Source organism: Schistocerca nitens, chromosome 1 (genome assembly GCF_023898315.1).
Source record: "Schistocerca nitens isolate TAMUIC-IGC-003100 chromosome 1, iqSchNite1.1, whole genome shotgun sequence".
NCBI lineage: Eukaryota > Metazoa > Arthropoda > Insecta > Orthoptera > Acrididae > Schistocerca > Schistocerca nitens.
The window spans coordinates 403,237,255-403,255,448 of record NC_064614.1 but is presented as its reverse complement, the minus strand read 5'-3'; the positions used below and the strand labels follow the sequence as shown (position 1 = coordinate 403,255,448).

The window sequence follows — 18,194 nt, the reverse complement described above, 5'->3', positions numbered from 1 at the left end:
CACTTCAGTTACTCATGGCGAGAGGATATTTTAATTCCACTTTTAAAACCTCGACCGAACATATCCCAATATTTATCATAGTGTTGCTCTCACTAGTTGTGTGGGAAACACCTTGGAGCGAATGTTCATCCCCCACCTTGTCTAGGACTTGCTAGACAGCTCCCTAGTCGTGTTTGTTGTTTTGCGTGGCATTATCACAGCACAGGCCTACAGAGATGTATTAAGCACTTTCTTGCTTCCCACTGTTGAAGAGCAATTCGGGGATATCGACTGCATTTTTCAACAGGATGGAGCACCTGTTCATAATGCGCCTAATGCGCCGTCTGTGGCGGAGTGGTTACACGACAATAACGTCCCTGTAATGGTCTGACCTGCACAGAGTTCTGACCTGAATCCTATAGAACACCTTCGGAATGTTTTGGAACGCCGGCTTAGTGCCAGGCCTCACCGGCCGAGATTGATACCTCTCCTCAGTGCATCACTCCGTGAAGAATGGGCTGCCATTCTCCAAGAAACCTTCCAGCACCTGACTGAACGTATGCCTGCGAGAGTGGAATCTGTTATCAAGCCTAATGGTGGGCCAGCCCCATACTGAATTCCAGCATTACCAATGGAGGACGCCATGAACTTGTAAGTCATTTTCAGCCAGGTGTCCGGATATTTTGATCACATAGTGTGCGTTGTTCATATTTATGTGTTATCTATTATATTTACGGCTTTCCTTTATGCTGCGTACATTGCGTTTTTACAAGGAACAAAGCTATATGTGAATCACTAAAATTTGAGATGGTGTTCTATAACAGTTATTATATTACTTAAATCATTCCCATTGCTTATACTGGGTGATTATAATTAAACTGACGCTGTTGTGAGTTCAGCAGTGCGTGCTGTAATCACAGGACGATGAAACGTCATAGGTGTGTTCATTAATCGGTGCACTCGAGGAGTATGCTGAAAAAATAATAGTTCCACTTTCTGCCACAAGGCGAAAATATGGCGCTTTAAGCAACTGTAATATAGACTGTTTCCTGTTTTGACGCTTGGCGACGCATGTTGATTTATTTTGTGAAGTAACTGTTGGTGTAAAGCGTCAAGGAGGTTGACGTTTTTCTTACGACGCACAACGGCTCTTGAGAAGAAAAGTCTTGCATTGCTGGTAAAGCTGTTTCATCAGAACGCAATAACAGCGCTGCGTTACGGGAATATAGCCGACAGAAACACCTGAGAAGAGGCCTCAAGTCAATAAATAGACTAAAGAATACGATCAGGTAAATTGCAGAAACAGGTGAAGTAGGTGGTGCAGCAGGGAGAGGGAGGTGGCCCATTCCGATGGCAGTTGTTGATGAAGTTGCTATATATGCAGCCGACCGTGCAGCACCTGCCGCAAATTCTGCAGCCAGTGCTCGAGCTGTGTCACAGGAATTGTTTCTTCCCTGGCCAACAGTTCGAAAGATTTTGCGGTGCATTTTACACCGGTTTCCCTACAAGATTCAGAACGTACACCAAATGAAGACCCAAGATAGACTACAATACCGTCACTTCGCTCTTCGTTTTTGGAACGCATGGAAGTGGAAGATATGTGGTCAGGAATTTTCTTTAGACGGACGAGGCCCGTTTTACTCTGCACTGTGCCGTGAATGCACAGAACTGTTGCATACTGGGCCCTACTCTGCCACACGTTGTGCAGCAACGTCCAATGTACCCTGCTTATGTGAATGTGTAGAGCTGTTTTGCAAGCTCATTCATTCTCAGGCCACTTTTCTTCGAGGAGATGGCATGTCGCGGGCCTGTTAGGTACAGTGACATCTTGTGGAACACTTGATACCAGCTTTGCAAGAGCGTAACTGTGTCCTCACCACTATTTTCATGCAAGATGGGGTAACACAATGTGTCGCTTGCCAGGTGAAAGATTTGCTTCGATATACCTGCCACATCCCCGACTTAAATCATTGTGACTTTTAGTTATGGGAATATCTGGAAGATCGTGTCTGTCAGGGATGTAACCCGACTCTTCTTTATCTGAAAGGTAGCATACGACGACATATCGCTTCGATTACACCTGATACGCTGCGAGCAACTGTCAGTCATGCCCTGTTGCGGATACTTCATGTTTCTGACTAGTGAGACTATACTAAACACATGTTGTAACGTGTCACCCATATTCTTATACTAATAAACACATCAGAACCACTGTTACCAAGTGTTTCATCTTTCCTCTACTTTTCCCGCACCCATCCTTGCACTGTTCTGCAAAAGGTTATCTGTTACATATATAAAGCGGAGTGTATATGTATCTGTCTGGTATCTCCTCCCAAACCCCTGAATCGATATGTACCTTATTTGGCACAGAAACAGCAGGCCTCAGTACTAGCACTGTGGGATTTATAAACTACCAACTTTACAAGGAGCAGAGACAAGGGCAAAAACTTGTTGTTTTTCAGCCTCTGTCATATACACTGCCCTGAATGAAAGGCATTTTGTGTGGAAATAGTATCAGCCTCCCAAATAGACCTGCTTTGCAGAGGAGCCTGTATGGCAGGGGCAACAAACAGTTTTTTGGGATGTGACATGTAGGCTGCCCTGCAAGGCAGGTGTGTTGTGTTCAAATAGTATGGGCATGCTTTATCAACCTGCTTTGCATGACAACCTGTAGTCAGGGGCAAATAAATGATTTTCAAGCCCCTGGTGTGGAGCCTGCCTTGTATAACAGGGATGTTTTGAGAGTAGTGTCACCATGTATTGCAGGAGCATTCCTTGGGACAGGTTGCAATGGGTGGAGGAGGGGATGGACAGAGTAACTAGGAGGAGGCACAGGCAGAGAGAAGGGAGGAGGGGGAGATGCATGAGATAGAAGCAAGGGGTAGTGAGCAGGTTCAAAAGGAAGAGGGGGAGGTGCATATAGAAAGAGAGAGGGGAGCAAAATATGGTCAGAAGGAGGGGGAAGAAGATATGGTTAGAACAAGGGGATGGAGGAAATAGACAAATGGGGGGGGGGAGGTGAAGATACAGACAGGGGGAGAAGGAGCAGACAGATAGATGTCAGAGTATGAGGTGGACGCACAGTGGAAGAAAGAGGTGGACACAGAGATATGGAGGAGCAGGTGTGTTCAATATATGTGTATCATGCATACATGGCTGAAGCCATAAGGGAAATTCTAGCATTTATGTAGTTGCAGATGTACAACCTCCTATGACAAAGTACCTCAAAAGTTGGTTATTTTGGAAGTGTAGTAGAATGTTTATTTGTTTCTCAAGATATAGATTAAAGTGTGAAAACCAAACTTAAGAGAAAACTTTGAAGGTGCAGATTATATATTTTCAAAATGTTTAAACCAAGAAGTAAATTGATTGAAAGCTCTGAATCTGATATACATATAAAAGATAATAACTAGCTAAGATTTGAACAAAGCAGTAACTGAATTTCTGTCAGTGTTTGCCAAAATATGATGAAACAAGTGGAATTAGAAAAAATCTTGGCCAAAATCATGCTTATTTACGCTATAGCTCTAACAAAAGTAGAAGGGATGCATTTCCTCCAATAGAAACGTATTTACTACCCTATTTATGAAATTTATTTGTTAGTAAGGGAACAAAATTGACTTTATAGTGGTAAATTGATTTTTGCAAAACATTTATTAATGTATGATATACATACCCTTCTTTTCACCTTCTGGTATTTTTGCTTCCAGTTTAGATTTAGACGTCATTTCAGGTTTTGCTTCCTTTTTAGTAGGAGCTACAGTTTTCTTTTTGGGAGCCACTTCTGGCTTTTTCTCGATTTCAATCTCGGTTTTACTGACTGGAGCTTCATCAACTTTTAGTTTTGATTTCTTCTCCTTTTTCTCTTTCTTTGGTTTCTTTTCAGGTTTTTCCTCTTTCACAGTAGGAAGTGGCTCAGACTTAGTCACTTCTACGACTACTTCTGATTTGGAAGACTTTAAACCTTTTAGTTTCTCTTTAAGTAAGTTTAATTCTTTTTGATACCCATCACAATCACCCATACACTTCTCGAGTTGTTTTTTTAGATCAGTAATTTCCTTGTTCATTTCAAATTTTACCGTATCTAGCTCAGCATTTTTTGCTTCTAAGTCTGCTTTCAGATTTTTAGTAAGCATATCATTTTGCTTTTGTAGTCTTGCAATTTCATCCTCGTACTCTTTTGCGTATTCGTCCTTATTCTTATCCTTATCCAAGTTTAACTGAAGTGTTTTGTCACTCTCTTGTAACTTTCCCTTCAGTTCATTTAGTTCAATCTGACATGTCTCCAAGTTTTCACGGTGTACCTGTAAATAATATTGCTATATGTGAATAATTACATCAAAAGCAAACTGTCGTCCCATGCTTACCGTTAAATAGCTAAACATAACTATATCCATACCATAATGAAACATAAGATTTAATGTCGTTCTTGTTTGCATTTAGGGCATTGAACGTCGGGATTATCGGACCCCGTGTAATACTCTGTTAACACGACTGAGCTACGAATTGGCAAAACTGTCTCAAAAAGACTGTATTAGTCATAAGATTAAATATTTGTAACTGGCAATACAACAAAAGTATCTTAAATTGTCACTCGGAAGTGTGTGACTAGCTGACCCAGTAATAACACACACACACACACACACACACACACACACACACACACACACACACACATAGTTACACATGTGTGTACCAGTAGTTTAAAACACAGAACATACGCATTTAGGCTTAAAGTCCAATATCCATGTTCATGTGACTGATTTATCACGAAACGTGATAAACCAACGTTCTATAACATATTTCATTCAATACCTAAAATGTTTGCAGTTCTGATGATTCATAAAATGGGGAAGAAGAAGCTAAAAAACTTCTACGTGACATTTATCAGTGAAACAAAAATATCTGATTTGAAGGCACACAAACAAACACTTTCAAAAAAATTAAAAAGGGCTGACAATTGTTCCATTATAACCTACGCCTGGGATAGAATGGAACCACATTTACAACTCTAATACAGCGTCAAGGCAATTAGTAATTTACACTTCCTTGTAAGTTTAATTTCAAAATCTAATAAAATTTGTTAAAATCAACAAAATCGCAAGTGGCAGAATGTTAGTAACTTAAGGCACAAAATTCATAGATGAGTACAGTTTCACTTTCTTCGCTGTCAATTCCTGCACGATAGTTGGGTGCCCGTAAATTGACACAAAATAGAAGCAACCCTTGTCTTCAGTAGACCTCGAATATAAATATGAAGATGGTACCTGTTCTTTCGGACATCTTCTTCAGTGCAGATGCACTCACATTGCCCGAAGTCTTACGGGAATCGTTAGATTTACAGCGTCCGTCTCGTATGCTCCACTTTCGACAATTTTTTTTCTTACTTTAAATTTTAAATACTTTTTGTTTTTCTCAGGCATAAATTTCTGTCTCCTTTTGGCCTTCTCATCCTGCCACAGCTACCTGCAGTTAATTCTCATAGGGAGAAAAAGTCAGAATCAAAGTCCGACCCTTCTTTGATTTTGTCCGTATCCCTACTACCGCCCCAGCTTTTGGAATGGCAAAGAAGTATTATGGAGAAACATGAGGAAATGTTGTGGAAATTAAAGTGGAAGCTGTTGCTTCAACAGGCCTACTTCTGTCTAGTTGCGCAACCTGTTTCGACAAATTATCAGAGACAGGAAATATTGCTGGTTCTACGACAGTATCAGATGTAGTTGATTGGCTCAGCGTCCTGTCTTCCATAAGCTGGTGCTGATGGTAATAAGTCCGCATCAGTGAAGACACGTTGACACGCCGAAGTCCTGTAGCCTGAAACCGTTTGAGTGCAGAATCACAGCAGCGTTTAGGAATTCCGAGCCAAAAAGAGATGCTACTTGACATAGAGTAACAACTTTTTCAGAATGTGTTCTGAATCACTTTCAAGTTTCTTGTTCGCAGCTGGAACTGAGGGGCTTTACCATGGACACCTCAAGGGGCTGTAGCCTATGAAAAGAATTGGCTGGAAGACATACCATGACCACACAATATTGTTTCGCCAAAGTCAGTGGCATGGAGTCCCTTATCTACGTTCAGTGACCTTCTAGAATCAATAGCACCACATTTTGTTTGGTCGACTTGGAAGACACTATGAATTTCTTGGTGGAAATCTCTGTGTTGACTTCTGTATTATTTACCTGGGGAGATCGATATAGGATGCACCGGCAGATGAAACGCATGTTGCTATTGTTACGGTTTCTCCCCTCTCTAATCAGATAAGAACGCCTACTTGACGTTCTACTCAGGGAACAATTAGCTTCGAATGCCCCTTTGGGGTTACACATATTCCAGTCTCGTGCAGTTATAAATGCGATCAATAGACAGCTTGATCTTGTCGTAAGTTCCTACCAAAAGTTCAAAAACTGGGAAACATTTGCACGATTGAAGCCTATTGCTCGAGCACCAGCCTACGGCTTTTTAATCCTCAGGTCCGGATTTCTCGAAAGAAACTGTGTCATCCAGTCTTCATACTCCATTTTCAGTCTTCATTAAAAGGGTGTTTCGGTTTGTTTTCCTTTGCCAAGTGGAGTTCTAAAGCTCTGAACTCGTTCATTGTCCATCGAAACAATCTGGTCTTTTAAATAACTGATAAGCTCTAGTTCTTGCTCAGTAGTTAAAACACGAAAAATTTTTCCCGTTGACTCGTCAATTTGAAAAATCTGATCTTGAAGTCTATTCTGAACTGCACTCTAAAGAGTTTCTTTTGGATCGTTGAACTGAATAGTGACTTTTCTAAGACCCACTTCCTTTTTCACAAAAGCTCTCACGGCCTCTTTCATATTTTCTGTATACCAACTTTGACGATTAGGTTTGTGTCCGTATCTTCTATCCAACAATGAAAACAGGAGTACCGTTACTAGCAACAGTATGGAAAACCTGAAAATATGGTACTGCATCATGCGAGTGTTAGACCAAACATGCATACTAAAAAGTAAACATTAGCAAAGTTTGGTTACGCTAGTTGGGGCAGGACGGAACTCCTTCCGTTATGCCCAGTTACGTTCCGTCCTGACCTTTGAGTTTACGTACAGTTAAAAACCCACAAAGCGCTTTGAAAAGTAAATATCGCCTAATCGTACTAAAATAATTTTTCAAACACGTTGTGAGATTTTAAGAAAGAAAGAAAACTAACAGATAAAGCGTTTTCGGCTACGTTCAGATGCGATGTGCAGATGGCATATTTGGCCGAGCTTGTGGGCAGTTCGGCTGCCTGGTGCAGGTCTTTTTATTGGTGCCACTTCGGTGAATTGCTCGTCAATGACGATGAAATGAAGACGAGGACAACACATACACACCCAGTCCCGAGCGGAGCAAATCATCGACTTGGGCGGGAATGGATCCCACAGCTCCGTCATCTACAGTCAGCAACCCTAAACACTGGACTACGGGCTACCTTACAGTTAAAAAGCTTCCTAATACTGCAATATGCACACAAAAAACAAGCGCCATAACGTTACTTTTGTAACAATGAAAGATAAATTCTTCTACCGTGCCTTCTTACCGCGCTTTTCGCTTGGGAAATAGTTCCTGAAAGTTATTTAACCCCTAGTTCTGCTGTGTCCCGTGGTTCCATCCTGTCCCGGCTTCCCCCACGGAAAGGTGAGTCCTAGCGCTGAATGTGGAAGTCACGTGTTAAAAGAGTACTTAAGCGTGTTAAGAGGATTTTCATCTCTTCTTCGCGGTTGCATTGAGGTAGCTCATAGTCATGCTGTGGGCTTCATATGTTGCATCTTATTTTCAAGCACAGCCCGTTACTTATTTTCCGATCTGTGCATCATTCTACGGCTCTGCAGCGCGGTAACAGCGCGCATGAGGACGGTACACGGCATCTGTGGTTAGCCCTGTGCAGACTTCCTCCGCCACTACATCAGAAATTTCGTTTCGCTAGATTCCTGTGTGGCTAGGTACCCAGCCGAACGCCTCTACTTTCCCTGTACCGAGTAAATGGTGTCCTTGTGTCTTTGGACAGCTTTGTCTGTTGAGTACCAGGGCTAAGTGGTTAGTATAGTATGAGATAAGGAGTTTTGTGCAACAACCATGTCTCAACAACTTCACTGTCTCCAGGATCACATAAAGTTCAATGTCAAAGGTAGGGAACACATCTGAAAGACGGATTCTAAAACACAGTCAAGGAAAACGGTGACGCGGTCAGTATTATCCCGTGCTCAGACTCCTCTGTGTTTATAACCCTAAATTTACTATTCTCGTCAAGGCTGGCCAAGGCCGCCCCTAGCTCACACTGAAAGGAAAATATTATAGTGTAGTCGGGTGTTTCTCTTTCAAGAAAATGATTTAAAAGTCGGTATTACGCAGGTTTTTAACAGGGTCGGAACTGGAACTTTCGTTTGACTACTTACAAGTCGTCAGTCGTCTTCAAAAATATTTAAAAAATACTCCATAACGCCAGTTCTAGCCCCCGCCCCCCTACAAACCATAATATGGGCAACGTTTATTCTCGTATATAACTACATCTATTCTCAGCAATCCACATTAAAGTATGGGGGAGACTGCTTCCGTGCTGTTCGATAAGCAACCCATGCCTCCCTGTCCGTGCCAAATGTCGAGCACCACAGGGCGCTGGGTACTGGTTTTGTGAAGCCGCAATTCCTCAGCTGGGAACTGATGAGTGCCACTAGTCTTCCGTTTCTGTAAGCTCAGTACATGCTTCAGAGACCATCACATGACGTGACGTTGGAATGTTGTGAATCACGAGGAACGAGGTACTTGGCTCAACCACACAAATCGCGAAGATGGTACAAACTTCTATGAAAATAACGGTAACCCCAAGATGTACTACTTTCTGACGGAATGGACTGCTGCTGAGGGTAAGCAGTCGTTAGCGAGCCACCTGCCAATCTCAGTTTTCAAATTGTTACCCAAAAAGTGGAATTGACTCTTAATTTCCTAGCTACTAGTGAGCCGCAAATGGATCCCACACTACTTTTTAACACGACCAGCGGTTCGGGTGGCCCATTGGGCAGTCATAACACGCAAAAAAATAGATAACTCTTGCCACTATTTCACCAGAGATATCTTCAAAGAACAATGTAAAAGATATTAGTAAGAGTCCTCTTTCAACGATGAAAGATTTATTTATTATTTATCAGAGGGCAAGAAATCTGTAAAATAGCCGATTTTTCACATGAACAAAGCTCAGAAGTATGCGCAGGAACGAGAGAGCAATAGACGCCGAAGCTAGCAAGTTGCTAACTCTTAAGTACCTACACAGTATGTGAAAATTATAGAGGTACACACAGCCTTAAACTGTAATAAAGGTGTAGTCAGCTGCCGAGCTGTAATCCATATCGACACCAAAGAACTAACAAGAGTGGGGAATTGAAAGTGTGACTCAAGTCATGGTAAGAGCACCAGATTTAGGAGCGATAATCAAGAATCTGTCGGTTTTTTAACTAACTCTTTCGTGCGTGGACTACGCTTCCTCCAGATACGTCCCATTAATTTCAAGTCTGGCGTCTGCCTTTCCCACGTTTAGTTTATTGAAGTTGGCTCGTTTCGAATCAGGCCATACACATCCTCCCAGTAATTTAATGGATGTGACTGTTTTCAGTGATTGATTTGTAATAGTGAAATCAAAGAACAATGATTATTTCCACTTTTGCGCACAAAATCCTGCTTTTTTAAGCTAACAATCAACTGCTAATACCTGCACTAAACGTCGATCTTCTGTAACCCGTTTGCGTTTACCACAGTTAGCTAACGTAGTGACTTCTGTAGATAAAACAGAATCATTCACCAACAGGCACAAGGAGATTCTAACGTTATTCCGAAGGTCACATTTAAGTAAACTGTGAACAGTAATTGTCTGTGTAGTAATTCCTTAGAGTAAGCTTCAAGATACTTTACATCGGAAGTTTTCTCTTTGTTAAGAACAACATGTTATGTTCTATTTTCTAGGAACTATTCCATCCATTAAAGCTGGTCCGATAATCCATAGGCCGGTATATTGTTTATTAGTCGTCAGTGCTGAAAGTTTCAAACGCCTTTCGTAAGTCAAGAAACACGACAACTACATGGGCGCCAATATCTCTGCCTTTGGGGTATCGTGAACAAACATCGCTAGCTGAGCTCTACATCTACATCCACATCCACGTACATACTCCGGAAGTATGGTGCTTGGGTCTAGGTACGTTGTAACATTACTAATTAATTCCCATGCTGTTCCACTTGCAAACAGTGAGAGGGGAAAAGACTGACTGTACGACTCTGAACGAGCCATAATTTTTTTTTATCCTGTGTTCGTGATCTTTACGCGAAATGTACGAGGATGGCAGTATGGTCATTCTGCAGTTAGCTTCAAATGTTGGTTCTCTAAATTTTCTCAATAGCTTTCTTCGGAAGGAACGTCGTCTTCCCTCCAGGGATTTCCACTTGGTTCACAAAGCATCTCCGTAATACTTGTGTGGTGAGCAAACCTACCGCTAACAAACCTAGCAGTCCTCGTCTGAATTGCTTCGATGTCTTCCATGAAGCCGACATGGTGGGGATAGCAAACACTAGAGTAGTATTCAAGAATGGCTTGGACTAGTGTTCTATATGCCGTCTCTTTTACAAATGAACCACACTTTCCTAAAATTCTCCCAATAAATCGAAGTCGTCTGTTCGCCTTCCTTCTCACTACAGTCCTTACATGTATGTTCCATTTTATATCGCTTTGCAACGTTACGTCTAGATGTTCTAGCTGACTGTGTTTTGTAGAACCCATATCGATTCCCACAAACGAAAATTTCGTCTCCAGAATTGTCATGATACGCGGACATTAAACGTTGACAACATATTGACTATAGTTGCGTGCATCTGTTCGACGTCCCTTGTTGGAAATAGAACTGATTTTCGAATTTTTCCATTCACTTGAAAAAGTTCGTTTGTTCAATAAGCTACGACAGATAATTGCCAGAAGAAGTACAAATTCTGTAGCATATGCAATAGAGAACTGTATAGGCGCCTACGAGGCTAACTGTCTTCACCAATTATTCATCATGGTGGGTATATGAATCGGGATCATCCTTTGAACTCAAGCGGTAGGCGTCGTTCGTACCAACATTAGCCGTGATTTGCGTGAAGCCTTCAACGACTACTGTAGTAGAATACTATCGAACCATCCCTCTCAATTTCCTGACTAGGTTCCGGAATTTTCGGAACCGAGGTAATGCAAAACTTTTTTTGATGTGTGTACTTGGCAGTTTGGGCCCACTTACCAGAATGACATTGCATCAAGTATGGCCCGGATTCATGGGCTGCTTCTGTTGGGGAGAGTGTAATAAGGCCGTTTTATCCTCTCCTGAGGCAAAATGGCCGACTACTACCGCTCCTTGACATCCTAGATGCTATCAATGGATGGGAGTTGACGTTCTAGATGGGTCCACACATGTTCGCGGACAGATCAGGGATCTTATTGACTACAGGAGTAACTCAACATAACGTGGACAGTTCATAGAGAACCGTGCCATGCGTGGATGAATATTGTTATGTTGAAAAATGGCACCATGAAGAAACAGAGATTACTGCATAAAAGGTGTAAAATAAAGCGTAGCGCTGTAGACAGTGAGATGCTGAATGAAACGTGTTTGGCCATCATGAGAGCAATGCGCCATGGCTTCACGGGCTACCGTAGCTGAATATTGTCACGTGATCTTTCACATAACCCAAAGAAATTCTGGTTGTATGTAAAAGCTCTTAGTGGCACCAAAGTCAGCGTCTAGTCCCTAGTGAATGAGACAGGAACTGAAATTGAGGGTAGCAAAGCAAAAGCTGAAATGATCTATTCTGTTTTCAAATGTTCCTTTACTAACGAAAACCCAAGACAATTGCCCCAATTTCATCCTCGTACCACTGTAAAAATGAATGAAATAGGTATTAGTTTCAGTGGTGTTGAGAAACAGCTGAAATCTTTAAAATTAAACACAACTCTAGGGACCGATGGAATCCCTGTCAAAATCTATACTGAATTTATGTCTGAATTAGTCCCTCTTCTAACTACAATTTATTGTAGATCCCTCTAACAATAAATCGTGTCCAGTTCTTGGGAAATGGCGCAAGTCACGCCAGTTTACAAGAAGGGTAGCAGAAGTAATCCAGAAAAGTACCGTTCAATACGTTCGCAGCTCGTGGTCTAGTGGTTAGCGATGCTGCTTCTGGATCACTGTGTCCTGAGTTCGATTCCCGGCCGAGTTGGGGATTTTCTCTGCCCAGAGACTGGGTGTTTGTGTTGTTCTCATCATTCCATCATCATCGTCATCATTCGTGACAGTGGCTAGATTGAATTGTGCAAAAATATTGGACTGTGCAAAAATTGGAACTTTGTACGGGTGCAGATGACCGCACAGGTGAGCGCCCTGCAAACCAAACATTATCGAACCGTCCTATATCCTTGAGATCGATTTGTTGTAGAATCTTAGTACATAAATCTGAGCTCAAACATGAGTGATCTTGTGCAGAATGACCTCTTCAATGAAAACTAGCATAGCTTAGGATCAAGACAGTCTGGTAGATGCAGTATTTCTTGATTTCCGGAAAGATTTTGATCAGTACAACACTTATTCTTATTGTCAAAAGTATGATAATATGAGGTATCAAGTGAAATTTGTGCTGGATTGAGGACTTTTTGGTAGGGAGGACGCAAAATGTTATCTTTGGTGGGGAGTCATCGTCAGATGTAGAAGTAACTCTGGGTGTGTCCCAGGGAAGTGTGCTGGGACCCTTGTTGTTGATGTTGTATATTAATGACTTGTAGATAATATTAATAGTAAAATCAGGCTTTCTGATGATTATGCAGTAATATAAAATGAAGTACTGTCTGAAAGAAGCTGCACAAATATTCAGTCAGATATTCATAAGATTTCAAAGTGGTGCAGAGATTGGCAACTTGCTTGAAATGTTAAGAAATGAAAAATTTTGCACTTCACAAAACGAAAAAAAAATTATTATCATATGACTCTAATACCAGTGAGTGACTGGAATCGGCCAACTCATACAAATACCTGGATGTAAAACTTTGTAGGGATATGAAATGGAATGACCACATAGGTTCCGTAGTGCGTAAAGCAGTTGATAGACTTTGGTTTATTGGTAGAATACTGGAGAAGCGCAATCAGTCTACAGAAGAGACTGCTTACAAATCGCCCCTGCGACTGATTCTAGAATATTGCTCAAGTGTGCGGGACCCATACCAGACAGGTCTAAAAGGAGACATGGATATTGAACGCATACAGAGATGGGCAGCACGAATGGTCACAGGTTTGTTTAATCCGTGGGAGAGTGTTACAGAGATACTGAAGGAACTGAAATGGATGACTCTTGAAGACAGACGTAAACTATCCCAAGAAAGTCTGTTAACAAATATAAAAAAATAGTAATAAAAATAATTAACGAATATTCAAGAACCGGCTTTTAATGATTGCCCTAGGAATATACTACAACCCCCTACGCATGCATAGAGGCCTCAAACAATCATTCATCCTGCTCTCCATATGTTAATGGAACAGGATGAAACCCTAAGAACAGGTACAATGGGACGTACACTCTACCATGCACCTCACGATGGTTCCCAGGGTACATATGTAGATGTAGATGTAGATTTCATGCGAGATAACACGAGAGGTTGCAGAATGTCCATGATGTACCATTGTACCGTAGGAGCTACTTCAGTCACTATCAGCCGTAACCTCAAGACACACACAATGGCTGTCAGAGCAATATTGCTGTCTCTCCACAAATTTGCAATAAGGTCTTCTCCCTGGGGTCTTCGCCGTATACGCCGACGATGGTCATCCGGGATAGTGCAAATTAGCGATTCATCGCTGAACACAATGAGACGCCATTTATCAGCAGTCCATGCTTCCACTTCAAGGCACCATACCAACCGCAGCCATTTCTGTTGTGGCGTTAACAACAGCATAGTGATGGAATGGTAATTCGCTATTTTGGCTGCTACTAGTCTCCGACCAGTGGTGTGGAATGACTGACTGCTGCAGGGCGTCCTTGCACAGTACGGCAATCCTGCCTCATGCTGGTAAAACGTGGTCGATCTGAAACTGGACGATGGGTATGTCTGCACTCAGGTTCCCATGCAGTCCAACATCGGGGCACTGTCACATCTAAATGCTCCAGAAATCTGGATGTTGTATGATTCGATCAGCTCGCTAAATCGCTAAATGGAGATCGACAACGAGGCCCCTTTCAAAGTCTGTCAGATGCTTATAACGCTATCTCAGACGAGTGCATGGCACCTCCGTGTCCTATTGATAATTCAACGTATGACGGCGTTCACTACCCTTGTATGCCCTACAAGGTCTGGTGAGAGCAGTTAACATTAACGGCTCTAATGCACTCTGGTTGGCGTTCTACCTGCTGACACATAATTGCTAATTATTTACGTACCCATCAAACGGTATAAACGAGTGCGTGTATGAAATTATGTTGACATCCTATAATGCCTCCAGGTCGCGTCACATTTTTGTGAGGTAGTGTATCTACACCACTCATCTTTGAAGTGGCTCAAGAATGAAAACTGGGCAGCAATCTTGTATCTTCCTTTTTAAGGCTCAGAGGTTACTTTTCTTTTCCTGTCCCTAGTTTCGCTTTCTGTGTCTTTCACTAGCGTTTGTACATTAACTTACATAACACATGATCAGAATCTCCTTGGGTTCTGTGGGAGGTCTTTCAATAAGATTTTTCTACGGTGTTCATCGAAGGCTTCACGCATTTCCCTTTTTATAGCCAAATTCACTTCATTTAGCATCTCCCTGTCTATAGACCTAGAATTTATTTTACACTCATTACGTACTAGGTCTTCTTTTTCTAGAAAATTTTTACACAGGCTGTATAACATGGATGGTTTCTCCCATCATTAACGTTTACACTAGATTCATATTTATCCAGCGATAGGTCAACTAGTCTAATAAATCTGAGCTTCAATCTTCAGATGCTCCATTTAGAGCATTTATTAGAAAAGTGACACAAACATTTGTATCTCTTTTTCGTGTAAATTTTCAAAGTAAGATACTTCGAACTAACAATGAGCTTGATGCTGTTGTCAAAGCGCCATTCATTCTTGCGTAAATCAATGACCTAGTAGCAGGCTTGGTGTTGGGCGAAGGCTAATAGCGTTACAAATTTGAAACGACTTAAACTTTTACTGACATGACAGTGTAACGGTACGCGTATGTAGACGAGCTAATCAGCTGCCTACAATTGGTACAAGGTAAGGTGAATTTGTTTGCGAAGCTGTGTGGTTCCATGACCGATAACACGACGCTGGATATGGGTCGCCGCAGCCGCTGCAGGCGAGCCACGTGATGAGCAAAGGACAGGATGTGGGGTAAACCCCAGAGTTGGGAGTTTGAACGACTGATGCTCGCATTGCCTTTGTGCAGAATATGTTCCAGAAACTGGCGGAGGGCCAGACGCTCTTAAAGATCACTAAGTTACAGTTCTTTAAGATTCGACAATAACGCATATCAACTATTAATGCGAATCTGAATACATTTGCGATCTCCGAAAAATGAGGCGCATCCCATGACACAACTCTATTTCAATATCTTTAAAACTACAGAAGGTTTTCACAGCGAATTAACATTTTCACAGCAATCTCAGATGATAGCATTGAGCTATAGCTGTCATCCCTGAAAGCTTCGGATCTGTATCAATTTGATTTATCGATTTACGACGTCCTTTATATCGCTTTCATTACGCAAATGTTTGTAAGAACATCCAGTTCTCCACATTTATACAGCAAATGGATGCTGCATTAGAACTTCATATGTTGTGACACTTGCGTATTTATTTACTGAACGCTTTAGTATTTTGCTAGTCACTTTATTTAAATGCTGATTGCAAGTGCTAGAAATAAACTGTGCTAGTTTAAAACGGGTCAGTCGCACGTGTTAGCGGACACCACAATTGAAAAGAAAACCGAAAGATACTTCTGTTAAGAAGGCATACATAATTGTTGAAATAATATTTAACGATAACCTGTAGCCATTTAACGAGAGCGCACTTGCATAAGAATCCTGGCTTATTTACTTATGGACAATCCTTCATTTATAATTATTGTTAGTTATCTAAGCGTGACAGAATATTTATAGCATTTACTTATTTAAATATTGTTGCAACCCATTAGTTTAGTCCAGTAAGTGGCCATGTTGAATCAAATCATGTCTGAGAGCCTGAGAACGATGTATCTTTTGTGGGGATGGCCTTCAGCCAATGAATGTTTAACAATGTGGAAAACTGCTGGAGTCAAGTGGAGGTTGGGAATTTTCGAGTGACGAGCTCAACGGAGCGATTCTGGGCACTTTTACGTATGTTCTTGAAGAAGACAAACTTGTCTATGATATACAGCTTCATACGGCGGTTTGGCTGATAGATTCTGGGTGGTGAACGGCCCCTACAATACTCTTGAAGGGACTTCATATTGCGGAAGGTTTGAATCTGCTCCGCTTGTATTAAGGAACTGAAAATAGACGGAGTATGGGTCACTGTTCATTGCATCACGTGTGCTAATTTGTGAATCATCATGCTGAACTCTGAACAAGTCTGAGCTGGTGAATCTTTCGTGTATTGTTATAACAAAATGAACATAGTTTTCGTGTATCTTCGATGAATATTTAGTTTGCGGACTTCGTTACCATTTTCATAACGCTCTCAGCGTAACTATGCTGCATTTGGTAAGAGTATTTATTTTCTGCGTTTTTACTGAATACTGTAGGACCATTTCCCGGTTGTTTCAAGTATCCTTTCTTGAATAAACATTATTCAACACAACTCTGTCGGATAATCAATTACAGGTGTACGAATAGAACCCTTGTTATTAAGTTATTCATTTAACTTCTATTTTGTATTTTTTTGTATTTTACTAACTCGCAGTTCTAGGCAATGCGTAGACTATTTGACTCCAGGATCACAGCTGCAAGTTATTAACTGCAGCAAATTAGATGACTTTGAAAAAGCAGACCTGTGCAGCTAAACCCTATGAATACATAGAGCTATTCTTTTAAAACAGAGCCGTGCGTAGCCTCATCGCCTAAAGTACAAGTAGCCGCATGTGAACATGCACCTTTTTTCCTCGTACAGAGCTATCTAGAAGACCAACTGCTCAGTAGTAACCGTTAGGTACCGTCGCAACACCAAGTAGCGTCGTTAGAGAGCGTGTGTTTCCAGATGACACTTAGGTGACGCCACTCAAACTAGCGACACTTTACGTCAAAATAAATGGAATACCTTAAATATGCAACACTGCCAGCGACACTTTACGTCAAAATAAATGGAATACCTTAAATATGCAACACTGCCGCTTGTTGTGAACAAATGAACAACCATGTTTTATGCCGTCAGAACAAAAGGGTGTGATGTAGGATAGCAGCAGATATTGCGTCTAATATCTAGGAATTCAAATTCATGGTAATAGAATAGACGTGCTGAGATTTTCTGATGATATAGCAGTGTTAAGTGGAGATGCAGAACAATCAGAAGCGATACTGGCCCAGGTGGAAACCACTCTTAGCTCTTAATATAATACGAAAGTTAATAACGGCAAACAAAAACTCTTTGTGGTGAGCAGACAAAACACCTTGCCCAAAGCTCACTTAACAACGAGCGATTGGAAGCCATCGAATCCTTTGTCTAACTAGGGAGTGAAATTAAATCGGACTGGACGTCAAGCAAGGATACTGTAAGGCGAATCCGCCAGCAAAAGCTGCTTTTAAACAAGAGAAGAAACCTTTTCACATCCCGTTGCATAGACAAACATTTCAGGAAAAACCTCAAACACGTTTGGAGTGTGCTGCTGAACACAAGTGAAACACGGAAACTCGAACAAGCAGAAAAGCATGAAATAACAGCCTTCGAAATATGGAGCTACTTCTGAATGCTCCAGATTTCTTGGGTAGACAAGACATCAAACGAAGAGGTGCTCCACAGATTAGAGGAAGAGAAGCCTTGTCTCCTGAGGGTAATGGAACACAGAAGGGACGCATGGATGGGCGATTTGTTGAGAAATGATGGAGTCATTAAAATTGTCACTTGTAGAGAACAAGGGGTTATTTTTAGGAAATATGGTGCGAAATTGTGATTTAGTGTGTTTCAGTGCACGATGCGGTAGCCTCACGGCAGACGGCAGACGGCGGCTAGCCAGTGCGTTATGAAGGTGACAGTTC

The 18,194-nt window shown here is 41.5% G+C and overlaps 2 protein-coding genes across 2 annotated transcripts in view; both read right to left on the bottom strand.

The window, feature by feature from the left end:
* Positions 1–3,769, bottom strand: part of LOC126235851 (uncharacterized) — a 53,053-nt gene extending 49,284 nt beyond the window's left edge. Inside the window, exon 1 of the mRNA XM_049944721.1 lies at positions 3,656–3,769. Coding sequence (XP_049800678.1) covers positions 3,656–3,707 — 52 coding nt within the window. The 5' untranslated portion in view covers positions 3,708–3,769. The remainder of the gene's footprint in view (positions 1–3,655) is intronic.
* Positions 3,770–3,946: 177 nt separating this feature from the next.
* Positions 3,947–18,194, bottom strand: part of LOC126250209 (M protein, serotype 5-like) — a 296,377-nt gene continuing 282,129 nt past the window's right edge. The window contains exons 12-13 of the mRNA XM_049951543.1: positions 4,059–4,283; positions 3,947–3,955 (exon numbers count right to left, since the gene is read on the bottom strand). Coding sequence (XP_049807500.1) covers positions 3,947–3,955; positions 4,059–4,283 — 234 coding nt within the window. The remainder of the gene's footprint in view (positions 3,956–4,058; positions 4,284–18,194) is intronic.